This window comes from Numida meleagris, chromosome 12 (assembly GCF_002078875.1).
Source record: "Numida meleagris isolate 19003 breed g44 Domestic line chromosome 12, NumMel1.0, whole genome shotgun sequence".
Classification (NCBI taxonomy): Eukaryota; Metazoa; Chordata; class Aves; order Galliformes; family Numididae; genus Numida; species Numida meleagris.
The window spans coordinates 16,740,030-16,755,324 of record NC_034420.1 but is presented as its reverse complement, the minus strand read 5'-3'; the positions used below and the strand labels follow the sequence as shown (position 1 = coordinate 16,755,324).

General features: G+C 46.5%; 1 protein-coding gene across 2 annotated transcripts; it reads right to left on the bottom strand.

Annotated features, from left to right (window-relative positions):
- Positions 371-14,697, bottom strand: NDFIP1 (Nedd4 family interacting protein 1). 2 transcript variants are annotated; one of them, XM_021410345.1, is made up of 8 exons: positions 14,518-14,697; positions 7,205-7,292; positions 5,993-6,123; positions 5,051-5,138; positions 4,717-4,841; positions 3,935-4,001; positions 3,185-3,290; positions 371-1,356 (listed from the first exon to the last, which is right to left on the bottom strand). In XM_021410345.1, the coding sequence occupies exons 1-7, from the start codon at positions 14,554-14,556 to the stop codon at positions 3,187-3,189; spliced, it is 642 nt and encodes a 213-aa protein (XP_021266020.1). In that variant the 5' UTR covers positions 14,557-14,697; the 3' UTR covers positions 371-1,356; positions 3,185-3,186. The 2 variants fall into 2 exon arrangements, with proteins under 2 accessions (XP_021266020.1, XP_021266019.1); XM_021410344.1 differs by having other exon boundaries at positions 371-1,353; positions 14,518-14,696.

Genomic DNA, 15,295 nt, shown 5'->3' with positions numbered 1-15,295 from the left:
TGTCCGCCCAACTGCCTGGCTGTCAGGAGCGCACATTTGTGAAGTTCAGCCCTGAAACAAAACCATGATTCCATCATTTCAAAAAGCACACAGCTTACGTGAGACTGAGAGAAACCCAGCACGCCCCAAAATCCATGGAATGGTGCCTCCTGAACTGACAGAGAAAGAGAAGGGCGCTGGAAACTGTCCTGGGGATGGAAAACCTGGATACAGAAAGGAGGAAGGAGACCCTGGAGCACAGAAGGAGTCACATCTGCATCATGCCTTCGTGCAGCTGTGATGAAATTCCTGCAGAAAACCTGCACTGGGGATCAAGAACCAGATGCAATCGAGCATTGAAACTAAATTAAACACTGATCTACGGCAAAAATTGCTACATAAGTGACATTTATTAATGTTCTGCTATATTTACAGGTTTAACATAGTAAAACTCCGAAGTGAATTACCACTTGGCAGAAAGCACAAAAGTGGACATTAAATCTACATTTATAATGCATCAGAGTCTCTGCAAACACAAATTATAAACGCAAGAATGACAGGTATGTTAGGAATCGTCTCAAAAGTCCCAAGCCAAAGGAAAAAAAAAAAAAAAAGGCCTTTATTTTGCAAGATATTTTTTATACAAAGTTGCAATGAGACCTTTCATCTTTACACTACCAACGTGTACTGTGAAAATTCCTAGTTAGTCCAAAAAGTAGGTAGTATGAAAGTATACTACAACATTGAGAGTATCGTAGGCTATTAAAAAATTAATACTCGTGCCACCTTCCGAATCAGACTCTCTCCCAGCTGCACCTCAGGATTCCGTGCTCAGAGCCCAATTTTCCCTCTCAGACAGACAGCACAGGCGGCGTTGGCATGAAGCAGCAGAGAGGTACGTAACCATAGCAATGCCAGCACTTCAACTTTTGAGATCATCCCTTCGGGGCAGTCAGCATTACGCACACTGTACACTACAGGCCAGAGTCCCAACCTGCTGCTAGGATGCAGAACGAAACAAAGCAAGCCTGTCCCCTGCTGGCTACGGGGCACGGCTCATGCTACCCAAATGACTACAGATACTAGATAAGGCTTGATTAGCACATCACAGACTCGACTGCAATAGCTTTTGCAAACATTAGCCACTAACGATTTAATGATTACAGAATTCCGCATTAATTATTAAAATTTTACACCTAGAAACAAATAGAAAGAAATGCTGCTCCTTTTTTTCAACAGTACTTTATTTATTTCTTTTAAAGCAGGTGATTATTTTTTTCTTCTGTTTCAGAGTCTTGATTCACTTCCTGCAGGTGTCCTGTTACTTCTTGAGGGAGAATTCACTCACGCAGGAAGACATTTGCCAGAAAACATCTGCTGGAGAAGGATATTGAATATTGAACCTATAGTTAGATTGCTATTTTGGATAACAGAAGGATGTAGTTTACAAAGAGTGCAGGATATCAAGAGGCTTATAGAGGATCTCGGTACACAATGACATGACTCTAAAATGACAATGATTGTTCACTATGCCCTTTTCATCATGCCCTACAGCAGAAAGCTGATCTTAAGAACAACTAGAAAGTAGAAATCCAAGCCTTCCGTGGTTTCCTTTCTCAGAAGTTCGGATTAAAGATCTCCAGTGAAAGCATTAAAGTTGCAGCTTTCAGAAGGTGAGGGCTGGCCATTTACCTCAATACAGCTAAAAGAGAGCTTTATTGACAGCTCTGAGGTGTGCAAAAATAAATAAATCAACAAATTTAAAACCAAAACACCACACCTCCATCCTTACAAGCAAGGAGTTAAGAAAGGTCTCCAAAATTTTAAATTAAAATTCCAAATCACAGAATCAAGTACAGGAAAGGCCTTTGAAACGTGGCTCATGTTATAGGAACCACATGGGTCCTATAAAAAATAATGAAAAAGTTTCAGTGAAGAAGTAAAATAAAAAAATTCAGTGAGAACAAACTACAGGTGACACAGCCGATGCTGAAATGCTGGCACTGTGTGACCACACAACCAAGGGAAGTGACCCTTCTGCTGACTCAGCAGGAATTTCGGAGGATATTACAAATCCTGGAGGAGGTCAACAGAGAAGCCCACTGTAAACCAGTAACTTTATTACACAGAACAGGAACACAAACAAATTGGCTGATGAACTATTTTTACACACTATCATCACCAGACTAAGTTGTAAAACACTGCACAATGCCTGTCTCATGCAGCATGTTCCTGTTACAGAACAGAAATGAAGCAGAATCTTTAGCAATTTGCAGCTTCTAACACAAGGAAAGCGCATTTGGAAAATTAAGCCCTGGTTTCAAATTCTGAACAATGTAATGACCCCAATTTAAAGCTGGGGTTTGTTTGGTCTCTTTATACCTCTGTCCCAGCTGCAATTGCTTCAACCCTGGCTTGGGGAAATACAGTGTTATTACACTGCTTCTAAAGGGAGCGTCATGTTGCACCCACCATCTGGGAAGCAAACTATTCCAGGATTTCCTTCCCCTCAGGGAGGGACAGTTAATGCAAGGCCATTATCTGCTGTAAGCAGGAAATTATGCTATAAGGGTTCAACTACTTAAGCCTTTCTTTAAAGTCTCATTAGGAAGGGAGCAATGTTAAAGTTCAGCCTTAAAGGAAAGACTTTCAGGCATTCAGGCTTTTGGAAAATGCACAGGTAGGACAGTATGCTCCGGTACGAGGGAGCGATGTGCAAAGAGAAATGGTGCTCAAGAATTGAATTTCTTCATGAACTTGGCAGAAAACTCAAAGAGCACACAAAACTCAGACAAGTTGTTCTTTCTGGTGCACAAGCCAGACTGGCACAGTTTTCTAACCACATTTTGTGACCTTTGTTCATGTTTAGAACATACCACACGTTTCGGGCACGTTACTCATTCAGAAAGACATCCCTGTCAAACTCAGCGCAAGGCCAAGGGACAGAGATTCTGTTTGCACAATTCAAAGCTAATGAATTTTAAATTCTTCAAAGGGAAAACTCAGGAAGAAACGTCAAATATTCCTCCGCTCCCCACCACAACAGTCTGGATGTTGGCCCTCTGTAGAAACAGGAGCTGTGTGTGGGATACCAAGAAACAACTGTTCTCTGCTGCCTTGCATTCTAAGAATACTGATGCAAAGAAAAGTCACTAAATTAAGTTAAAAATGAAACAGAACAAATTCATGAAAGCAGAAAGTTTACCTTTAGTAAATAAAGAGAACTCTGGTTCTGGGGAGAGTGGAAAAAGTATCAGGCATCTTCCTAACCTTTGCATAATTAATAAATCCTCTGAGAAACAGCAGAAAACCTAGATGGAAGAAACACATTTGTGCAGTTAATAAAGGTTTCGCTTCTGCAAGTAGAGAAGGAACAGCTCAACTCACCGTTAACAGTACAGAGCCACCCGAGTTGCTGGGATGCACAACAGCTGTCTGAATACAAGAACTTTTCTTGTATCAGTGACACCTCATCTTTCAATATTGTGCAATCTCAAAATCAAGCTTTCCTTAGCCCTTCACAAAACTTTTCACTCAAAATTAGATCCAGTGTTTAGATTAGATCTAGTCACATCCAATGGAGGAAAAAAAAAAAAAAAACTAAGGAAAGAAAGATCACAACTCACTCTTCTATTGAAGATGTAACAACAGATACAACAGCAGTTACTACGAATACAAATATTTTTCCCTTCTTTTTTCCTTCTGATTGGTAAATGGGACACATTATATAAGAATTACAACAAAAAGACAGTGCTTATGTGCACCTCTGACACCTAGAATGCATGCAGGAAGAATACCTTGAGGGTTATGCTTCAGTTTTACACCTACACGTACATATTCTAGTAGCCAGTACTGCTATGCTTTAGTAGCCAGCACTTCTATGCTTACAGAAGCCCTTACTGCACTTCACAGAGTTTTAAGTATGCACTTCTTCCTCCCAGAACAAAATACTTACCTAGTACAAGGAACACCCACCAAAGCCAATACTGACCATCAAAGTAACCAGGAAAATAGGTGGAGAACTGGGAAAAAAAGAAAAAAAAACACCAAAAAACACAAGTCAGAGCACACGACAGTGTCTGTACCTTAATATATTTTCAAGCTGTCTGCATATGGAGTCTCTACTAAGGAAAATAAAATAGAAAAGTAAGCTTCTCATCACCTGCTGCCTGTGCCACATGCATGTCACACCAGAGGGCACCAGCGAGCTGCTCCAGCCATGTGACTGAGCCACTGCCTCCTCCAGCAAAAAAAACAAACCTCACACTTCCCTCATTTCCAAATCCCAGCTTCTCTCTTCTCATCGGTTATGCTCACAGTAATCTCGTACTTGAGGGAACGCTACATTTTCAAAGTAGCACCCAAAGAACATCATACAAGTGAGACGCATCACTACACTGACTGTGAGCTTGCTTTATCTGGATAACTATGTCATGAAGATGAGATCATTGTTACTGCTCAACACGCAAACACATTCTGATCCAACAGAGTGGCACTGCCTGACAGAGATATCCTTGAGCATGCAATTTTTTATCTTCTTTATTACAGTAATAATCCCATCATATAAACACATAAACAGGACAGAATGACAATAAAGTTCTGTCCTCAGTGAGTGAGAAGCTCAAAATGCATTTTAGCACAGAAAAGTGAATTTGCCATAAATAGCATTTGCACAAACAAAAATGAGCCAGGAAAAGAAAAGCAGTACAGTACGTGTTTCTGCACCACAGAGCTTACCCTGACAATAAGGATCCACTTGATAAGAGACAGACCAAATCCAGAAATGGCCCCATACCGTCCTGCAGCTGAAGTAGTCAGACAGAAAGACAGGAAAAATCCAATCCAGTTGAAGAGGAATGCCACTAAGAAAGGAAGAGAAAAAGAAAAGCAGCAGATCAAGTCCTCTTTATATTCCAAGAAGGAAAAAAAAAAAGTATAAAAACCTTAAAATTGGCACACATGGGGTTTGGTTGGTTTTTTTTTTTTTGGTGTCTCATAAACCTGAGTGTGAAAATAACTCTAGCTACTTTTGTAAGTCAGTGACCCAAAATAAGTTGCACCATGTACTTACTGAAGAAAGTTAGCATGAAAATGCCATCATTTCCTATCCTCAGCTGGTCGCTGTCATCAAAGTCATCCCGTGTCACAAAGTCCTCCTCCTGCACATGGAAGGGAAAGACAACACAAGTGCATGTAAGTCAGTCCAATCCATACAGCAAACCCGCATCTCATCTGCTGCTTCAAGACAGGGTCAGCAAAGCACACAGCCCTCAGGAAGCAGCACGCAATAGAGGGATACAAAGTGCTTGGTTTACACTCAAAGAGAGCTCCTTTTGGGGAAAATATTCCTAAATCTCAAAAGCCTACAAATGCAAGCAGAAAAAAAATCCCAAGGCACGTTATATTAAATCCTTGGCAATATTTTTTATTTCTTTATCTTAAGATAGGCATGTTCTTGTTCTCGCTATGAAAAATTCCCCTACTCTTCAGAAAAAATTACACTTTTCATCTGAAGAAGTAATTTGGCTTCCATGAAGAAGTTTAACGAACCGTGAGCATTTCATGCTATTAGGGGTGGGGGAGCAGGCTGAACAAGAGGTAATGCTGACAAAAGAGATTTAAAAATGAAACAGAGGGAATTGATTTCTTATCCTTGCATCAGCTAGACTGACCTCTGGAGAAGTCAGCTAAGGAAGCAGCAGGAGTATCGAGAGTAGATACATGAGATGGCTGAATAATTAATCCTAAATCTCTTTATAAAAAAAAAAACAACACAGTACACAGAGATACAGTACACTGCCTCTGTCAGCTTGCCAAACTAATCTGGATAGCATTACTTCATAGCTGCCCAGAGGAAAATTTAAAACCTCACACCTCGGAACTCTTGGGAGTGTATAATACCACTGCCCTGAAAGGCTGAAAAACAAAAGGCAGGACACTTGATAAGCAGGACTTGAAACAGAAATCCTACACAAGAGATGTGAAGGACATACAGGCAGCCAAGTGTACTCACTCTTCCAGGAACCAAGGGAATTGTGGCTTCAGCCTTGGTTCTCTCTGCCTCATCGTAACTAGGCAGTGTTGTGGCCACGTTGTAAGATGGAGGCTTCGGAAATCCTGACTCATCCTTGTAGTCAAAATAAGCTGCAAAGCACAAGTTACACAGCAGGTAACCCGACTGTTAAGGTCCCATCTCCTCCCCGCCCTTTTAGCCTCCTGCCATCCCAGAATAAAAAGTGAAAAACACAGGAAGGTCTTATCTCATACGAAGCAATACGCAGAGCGCTACTTTAACAAGCCCGGCTCTACTTATTTTTAAAGCTATGACGCACTCATCTCTCCTTCAATAAAACAGAAGTCGTTTTATTTATGAATCCCAAGCAGTCTGAGTGAGTCAAAAGAAGAATCATTGTGAGCCTCACACTGCTGGCTCGGGAAGCGAGGAAGACTCCTAACAGTTTTTTTGAGGCAAAGAACAGACTGGGACAAAAATCAAATCGGATTTCTGAGCCCCAATGTCTTAGGCACACCAAGGAATCAGAACTAATAGCGGCATCCTTACAGTGAGTGTGCTGAGGCAGGATGCTTAACAGTCAGCATTAGAAACACAGCACTCCAACTTCTAGCCAAGGCTGGCTGGCTGTTTGAGATACTGACTCACATTTGATTCACAAATCTACTTTGCAAGTTGACTACAGGAGTTCTGGAGGGGAAAAATGGAAAGGTTTACCTAAGCCAAAACACACCAATGCAGAACAAGCAAATAAAAAAACCTCTTTTGCTCAAAGCTATTAGTGAGTTATATGGCAGTATGATGATTCAGAAGAAGCGTAACCTTATGAGCAAGTTCTTGGTTACTGAAAACTGCAGAAATCATGAATTCTTTAATCCCTTTTAAGTAACAAGTCCTTTTTGGAAGGAGTACAGTATCATTCAAATGCCAAATAACGAGAGCGAACCACAAAGCACTTTGATTTTAACTGCCTTCCATCTACTCAGAACACTGTGCAATGTAACTGAACAGCACTTTATAGGATGACATCAGATGAATGCAGCCAAAATGCACATTCTAAACCACAAGTAACAATAGCATCTCTGGATCAATTCTGATCCTTTGTCGCCTTGGTAAGGATAATGCAACGCCGCCTGTCAATACGGAGAATAATTAAGGAGGTAAGAAAGGACAACAGAGCAAACCTAGCTCTGCCCTTTCCGCTGCACTTACCTGTATTCTCCGCAGAAATGCTGCTGTAGGGTGGAGGGGCATCACTGACCACTGGCGCAGCCTCACCTGGCTCCTCTTCATTCTGCAGCTGAACAAACCACACAGGAGAGGTTAACCGAGTGCCCCACGATCTGTGGAACTGCCCCCAGAGTTTTAACTGCACGTGGCAGTCTCTTCTGGAACAAGGCAGCTCTGTGGCATCATGACGCATTCAAGTAGTTGCTGGCTTTGCTCCAAAGTGCTCCCACTTGACTTAAAAGCACATTAAAACGAAGCCATGATTTCGTACTCTCACACACCTGGACTTCAACCTAGCACAGCACACACCTTCTCAGTACCTCTCCATTTCCCCGGCACATCCCAAGGTTCCTCAGCTCACACTGTTTAAGAGCTGCAATTGCATCTGCTTTAGTTGAGGAAACAGCAGGAGATCCCAACAAAAGATTGCACTGCTGCCTCTGGTTTTGCAGCAGATACAAGACGTGTAAACGTGATTCTTGCCATTTCCCCTCACCTCTTCACACCGTATGACTTAAGGGAAGATGGTGTGTTTTGTGCACCGTGCTTCCCACAGCTCGGTATAAATAACCCTGCAGCTTATCAGCAGCACAGCATCCCCTGTGTGAAGCAGGTATGCCAACTCCAGCTTTGATCAGAGAAGCTGACAAAGGCGAACCAGACGGGCTCAAAGCAGAACACACCAGAACAGAACTTACAAATCAGCTGCTACCTGAATTTATATTTTTGTTCCACTTCTCATCATCTCATCAACAAAGAAATTAACTTTTTACACAGGAAGACAATCCATTTCAGAAAAGCATGTTGGGACCGAGCCTTCACAGGGAGATGCCGGGCTCCTCTGCAACCAGTGCTAAGCAACAGCACCCCTGCAACTCCTCCCGTAACACCTTCAGCCATTCCTCCCACACACTGATGCTAATGTACTTGAAGCCATTTGCTTTCTTCTCCTTGGAGAGACGCTCTTGGCATCTTCTGAAGTTGGCACTCAAGTCCTTGCCAAGCATTTAATGCTTAGAGCTGGCTGTTCTGTTTTGCTTGTACAGCTTACCAGGAAAACAAAAAAAAAAAAAACAGCCCAAGTGTGTAAAGGAAGGTCTCGCTTTATACCTAACTGTACTGCACCTTCTTCTATTTTCTTCCTTTTGATAGCCTGCACAGGACCCAGCTCATTAATGGAGCAATGGCTGTGACGCTCTCTGGCCATGGTGCCCTGCAGGGACAAAAACCCTAATGCTCCTGATCCCACGTACAAGCACAGCCAGCAGCAAGGCGGGCAGGAAAGCACCCATGTGACACTTCTGCAGGAGCTGAAACAAAGCGGGACACAGACATTTGTGCAGCATTTCTTCTTACAATTCTCACTACAGTCTTCTTGGAATAATAAAAAGAAATATATATTCTTACGATTATGTCATGTGGGAGAAGGCAAGCTGAACTTACTGCTAGCTCCAAACCACTACAACTCAAGTAACGACACGAAACACGCCGTTACTTTGTAAAATTGAGCTAGAGGCTCTATAAGGTACGCAGTTATAGGAAACAGATTTTCCTTTTAATGGACAAGGTACACAAATGCCTTCCAGCCTTTTTAATGATTCCAGGCATCTAAAATTCAACTAAGTGCTTATTAGCCAAACAGTGAGGGTTCATGTGACAGGAAGAATGAATCATCAGGTCTCACGTGGCCCAGCACGGCCGCGCTGCACTCGCCTTGCATTTTCCATCCAGGCCGAGGCAGGCACCCGGCACACACAGCACGGCGGGGGGGGGGCTGCGGGCAACCTCCCTCCGGAATGCTGCCACAAGTCTTTGGATCTCAGAGAATCTGACTAAAGCTGGGTTTGACCAAACTCTTATTTTGCTGAGGCTGCCAGGTATGCTTGCTTTGATTCTCAGACGGAGCTTAGCTTTTAAAGCATGCATCTGCTATTTGCTGCATTAAAAGTAGGCAGTATTTACAGCAGTGTACGCAGTTATTAAAACAAGAGCTCGGCCGAGATTAATTTTTCACCTGATTACTAAATGCCAGGAAGTTGTCTGATGGAACAAGGTAAGACTCGGGGACGTTTACTTCCCAACCAACAAAAGCCATCAGCAACACGGCTCTGAGCATGGCACTGCCACTGTGCCAGGGGAGGCACGTCACGTGCAGATACACACAGCACAGCGGCACTGAAGTTCTAAACTTACAAAACGTTTTTAAATATTTCCATGCACCTTTTTAAGAAGTCATATCCATCTGTTACTTCTTCCGCATTATCTACGCTCAGCACGCTGCCTGCTGGCATTGCTTTGGATCTTTCTTGTTTAAATCTCCCCTCGGCCCAAGTCCTCAGGAGGAAGGTTTGCACGTAGCCTATCACCAGCCTTGTCTTGGCCACACGTTGCCAGCAGTGCAGCACCCCAGCAATGTAGCAGCCACCTTCACTGCACTTCAGCTCTCACTGCGTGTGCTGGCACACAAGGCAGCGCTGCGCAGAAATCCCGCTGAGGAATCCGAGGGAAGGCAACCCCGATCAGGTCTCACTTTTGTTGTTACTATGGTTTCTGTGAGATTTCAGAAAGGCGGCTACTTAGGTTAATAACAACCACAAAAAAAATCAATGTTGTTTTTAAAGGTGGCAGGGTTGATTTTTCAGAGCAATGGAATCGTGACCTTTGCAAACCAATACAAGCAATGTTAAAACGCTAACTTTAAGGTCCCTTCCAATCTAAGACAAAAAAAAAAAAAAAAACAACCCTATGTCATTAATAAATTAGAGAGTACCCCAGCAAGTCATCATTCCACTCCCACTGCAACACCCCTTACTTTTCTCCTTTTGTATCTTCGGCCTTTGGGAGACAAATGAAAGCTTCTGCCCACTCCTAAGAAGATACTTCCTTTGACTGAGCTACACTTCCCCTGACTGATTTGAAATCCTGACTTTCACCCAATCCTGTTGTAGATTTCTCTAACTTAATATCAGCTTAGTAACCAGCAGGAGTAATGATACGCTATTAGACAAGCCAACCCACATGCACCAACCCTTAGCAGCCCTCTCCTTGATGAGCAAATCACTGTTTTCTCCCTGAAGCTCTCACAGTTCACTGAACTGCATCACAGCGGCAGCGCGGAGCTCCTCATTACACTTACACCTGGAGGTGCACAGCACAAGGACAGAAGGCCCTTCCCATATGCTGCACGTTTGGGCTGCAGAGCCGTGCCTCGCACCAAGCTGTGCGGATCAAACACCACTCAGCACAGCCGCTGCCCTCCAAAATACCACCCATGGCCAGCGGCGTGCTGCTCCTCACCGGCTCACCAGAGAAACACCCCCCGTGCTGCGAAGCACCGCTCCCGTTCCCCCGCCTCTGCTCCCCCAGGGAACTGCGCTGCTTTGCCCAGGCCTCCAACAAGCACGACGGCCAGAACGCAGCCCTGGGACTCTCCCTACGTCTGCGTGTTCGAGGGTTCAGCACACAAGAAGCAGGTTTCCATCTCGGGGAGCTGGAATTACCTTTCACGCACCTAACAAAGCAGGAAGCCTTGCTGCAGTATTTAGGACCACATTAACATTTTTCTGGACACTAACGCAGCAAGAAAGAATTCAGCCCAACTAAGAGTCCAATACAATCCTGATCCTGAGATAATATTTAAAATAGACGTCTTCCTGCAAGGCTGTGCTCTGCTGTAACACAAGCTTTGCGACGATACTGGATCATAACGGTAGCACTGTCTTTTCCAAGCCCTTTAACCTTTAGAGAATGAATTTATTTTAATTCTATCATCACATTTTTACACAGTATCACCAAAACTTTCCAAACCTGAGAGCTATGGCTGCCTGCAGAAGCTGCTGTTTCAGAACAAAGCAGCATGTATCTACTGAGAGCCACTGGAACGAGTGCTATGCTGCACAGAGGCAGCACAGCTTCACCCCAAATCCTGGCTCTCACCGGGAGCAGAGGAACACGAGCGGTGGTGCAAGAAAACTCTGCAACTTATTTCTACAAGTCCCTGCTGTTCTTATGTCAAAGGGCACCTCAGTTCTACTCATCTCAGTGCACAAAAGAGAGAAGATGAAAGCAACCTGCCCTTTCTTTATTTCCTTACCATTCTTATCAATTGCAGGTATCTTCAGGCAGCACATCTTCTGCAAGCAACAAACAGCTCACCAAGGAAATGAATAGCCACTGATATCACTAATTCTATCTGCTAACATTACAAGAAATAGGATATTCTGCACACCCGCTGCAACTGAAAAATTAAATACAAGCTTCATGTAAGCACAAGGTGGCAAGTGACATCTCCTTTCCTATTTCACCTCAGCCTTCCCAGGCAGAACACAAGTGTTGCAGTCCTCCATGGATTCCAAATGTACTCTCCTATCTTAGGCAGCGTATTTCTTCTGCAGTTTCACCAAAAGAAAGCCAAACAAATGGAAAAATCTTTCTTCCTTACATTTCCTATAGACACCTCCCATTACAAAATGATTCATGATCCGTGTAAGCCTTCAACAATTGGAACTGGAAGAAATACCACTTAAAAAGGAATACGTTTGTATTATTTAACACACCCACCATTTTCTAGGTGGGTTTACATTACTCATATACATCACACGTATCTTCAAATGCCTTCAGTAAAAAGCAGTTAACACAGAGTGTAAATAAACCTATCAAAAGCCGAAGTATTTTTTCCAGAACAGAGGCTACTTTCAGTTCTAAGGACAAAACACAGCCTTGCCACTGACTCACCGTTCAGGGGATATGCTCAAGAGGCTTTAAGCCATCTAAACCCAGCAGCATCCCTCTATAGCCTTCCCAAAAGCAAATGCAAACTACAACGGCATCAGCCCTGGTCCTTCTGGGACACGGTGCTGCCGTGGTGGATTGCTGCATGCTGCCGCCTGCCCTGCTCCCCAGCACCTCCATCCCACCTCTCGCAGCCTGCACCGAGGGACAGAACCGGCCACCCCGGTGCTGCCCAGCCCCACACCCCCACCCCAGCACAGCAGGGCACACATCCTTCCCTGGGTTTTGCCTTAGCTTTGTCTGCGCTTCCTCAGCGTGTTCGGTCAGACTGCCACAGAATTCCGAAGCATAATCGCAGGCTATTTTTTGTTAGATTACCTAATGCTTGAATAAAGCACGAGGGCTGAAGTTTATAGAAAATTGGCTTCAGAAAATGAATCACATGCCATAAGCCCCCTTTAGCATCGCACATACCGAGGGACAGACACAGGTGGCGGAACAGGCTGCTGGGGGATGCACAGCCCATGCGCCCACACGGGCCTGCAAAGAAGAAACACGCGGGTTTTGAACTCAGCTGCTCATTTATTTCTGTTGTCCTCTGTGCTCAGTATCCCTTTTCCTGTTTTTTGAAAATGCACGCACTCAGGAGATCCCACCTCTCACACTCTGTTCCCACACACACGGGTCCATGCGCTAAACCCTCAAGGGAAGGGCGTTAAACTGCCACGCAGACAGGGCAGCACATTCAGCTGCAGAGGAGCTGCCCAATTATGGGTCAACCACCACGGATACAACACCCCCTCCCAAAAGTCCTCAAGATTTATAATTTTCAGCTCTCCTTCACTGCTTCGTAGTCCAGTAACCTAAAAGATTAAAGGAGCGTATTGGTAATTTCCACACACGGCCTACACTTACAGATCCTGCATTCAGCTCCAGCCCTTGCGGCTATCAGTTCTTTACAAATTCTCCACTGGCACAAATGACATTTGTTAGCTGGACATTTGTACACACAGCGAGAGTCAATATCTAAAAACCCTGCCACGTTCACGTTGGAGAGGTTCTCCCCCCCTCTCACCTCCTCTTCATCTGAACATCAGCTCTACATCTCCAGCTTTGCAGCACGCAGGGATTTTCTGGAGCGATGCAAGCATGATGAACCAATAACACGATCTACAACAACACGAATACCAGCGTTCTGACAGAGGGCAAGGGGGGAAAAAAAGCAACTTTTAAACAGCCTGACAAAGTAATTCCATCTGTATTTTTCTCATTCTGCACTCAATTACAGCCGTCTTTTCCCAGGACCTCATCTTTAGCAGAACAAATCCTCTGAGGCACAGACTGCCTTTCTAATCTCTGCTGTACCACGCAGAGTTGTGCTCGACAGTAATAACAGCGTCTGTTACGTGTCTGCCCCACATGTGAGTGAGATCTGGTGAAACGACAGCTTTCCACGTTTCTCTTTAAGGGAATCAGCAGTGTTCTTATCGGTCGGGTCTGAAGAGTCACCAAGAACAAGGCAGGAGCATCTTTCAGCACATGCTGCCACATATCTTCATGAGCTCAAGATGACAGGACACAAAACCAGATCCCTTCGTAAAAGACATCAATGAGGAGGACTGTCAGGGCCGACCGACAGGCAATTAGCAAAGAAGCCTGGTTATTTGTACCCAACATGGCTGAGAACAGCAACAAAGAGAGAGATCTGTCTTCATGAGCGAAGGCATTTGTGTTTCACGGGAAAAAAAAAATAGCAAGTTTTACTTAACTTTTACAAATCTAGTGTGTTACAACCACTGACATCCAGCTGCAAGGATGAGACCAACGCTCTGTGTTAAGAGCAGCTGCACCCGGTATTCTGAGGAGAACACACAGCCACCAAACTGCCACCACAACAAAGCCACAACCCGGCGGTTTCTCCTAGGAGCACCACCAGAAGACAGCAGTCCCCAGGCTGGGGGAATTTCTCTCCCTTACTGTAAGCAGTGAGGTCTCCACTCTGTAGGCCGGAGCGCACGGCCGGGCTCACTCTGCCTGCAGCTTCTTGGGGGCCGGGATGGATCCCTTCTTTCGGGAGGCAGGGAAGGAAGAACGCACCGAGCGCACCTGGCAGCTCTGTGAGCACACAGTCCGGCCTAGGGGGATTTCACCCTGAGCCAGACAGCACCGCACTGAACAGACGAAACATAATTAACGCTCATTTCAAGACAATGCAGAACGAGCTCGCCGACCCGCAGACCACAGCCTGGGGGCCACGGAGCGCCCGCAGCACCGCGGGGCACGCAGGGCCGCGGGGAAGGACAGCATCCCGGCACAAGGTCACCGCTGTGCCCCGCGCGGCTCCGGGGAGGGGCGGGGCTCCGTCGCCAGCAGCCCGGCCGTGCCCGCGCCTCGCCCCGCCGATCCTCGCCCCGGAGCGGGCCAACCTGCCCGCGGCGCCCCGCGTCCTCCAGGGCCGGGCCCGGCCCGGCGCCGAGGCCCCGCGGCCTCCGAGCGGACCCCCCGGCCCCGAGCGCCGGCGCACAGCCGCTCCCGCGCGGCCTAAGGACCCCCCCGCCCCTCACCTGCTGGTAGCGGCCACTGCTGGGCTCGGCGGCCGCCATGGCGCTGGGAGGGCGAGGGCGAGCGGGCGGCGGGGGCTCGGCTCTGCCCAGCCGCCTCCCGACGGGCGCTGCTGAGGCGGAGGCCGCGCAGCCGGGTGCCTCTTCGCTGCGGCTCCGCTCCCGCCCTCCCTCCGCTCGTCACGCGCGGTCTCGCCCTCCTCCCGCCCCGCCCCGCGCCGCCGGCAGCCGGAGGCCTCGGGCCCGGGAGGAGCGGGCGGCGGGCACGGCTAGGCCTGGCGGTGCCGCTCGTGCTGCGGAGGGCAGGTTTCTGTCGCAGCAGTCCGAAAATTCGTGGCACCCCACGTTGGAGATGGGTGCCGCCGTCATAGCCCGCTAGGACCGGGCTGCGCGAACTGCTGCTGTCCTGGATCTGGTGACAGAATTGCAGCACATCGGGAATTGGAAGGGACCCAAAAGGATCACCGAGTCCACCCTCTGGCTCCGCACAGGGCCACCCAAAGCAGAACCCTATGTCTGACAGCATTGTCCAAGCGTTTCCTGAGCTCGGCAGCCTCAGTGCCATCACCATGCCCTGTCCCGGGGCCGTACCACCCTCTCCATTAAGCCATCCGCATCGGTTCCCGATGCGATGCCGTCCCGGCTGCTCCCAGCACACACACATGTGGCACTGCAGCCGAAGCAAACCCAAAATGCTGGCCAGCTGCTCAGGAGGTGCCACAAGATCCTGAATATCCACGTCAAGCAGATGGTGCCGCAGACCCAAAGCCTCCTTCCAGAG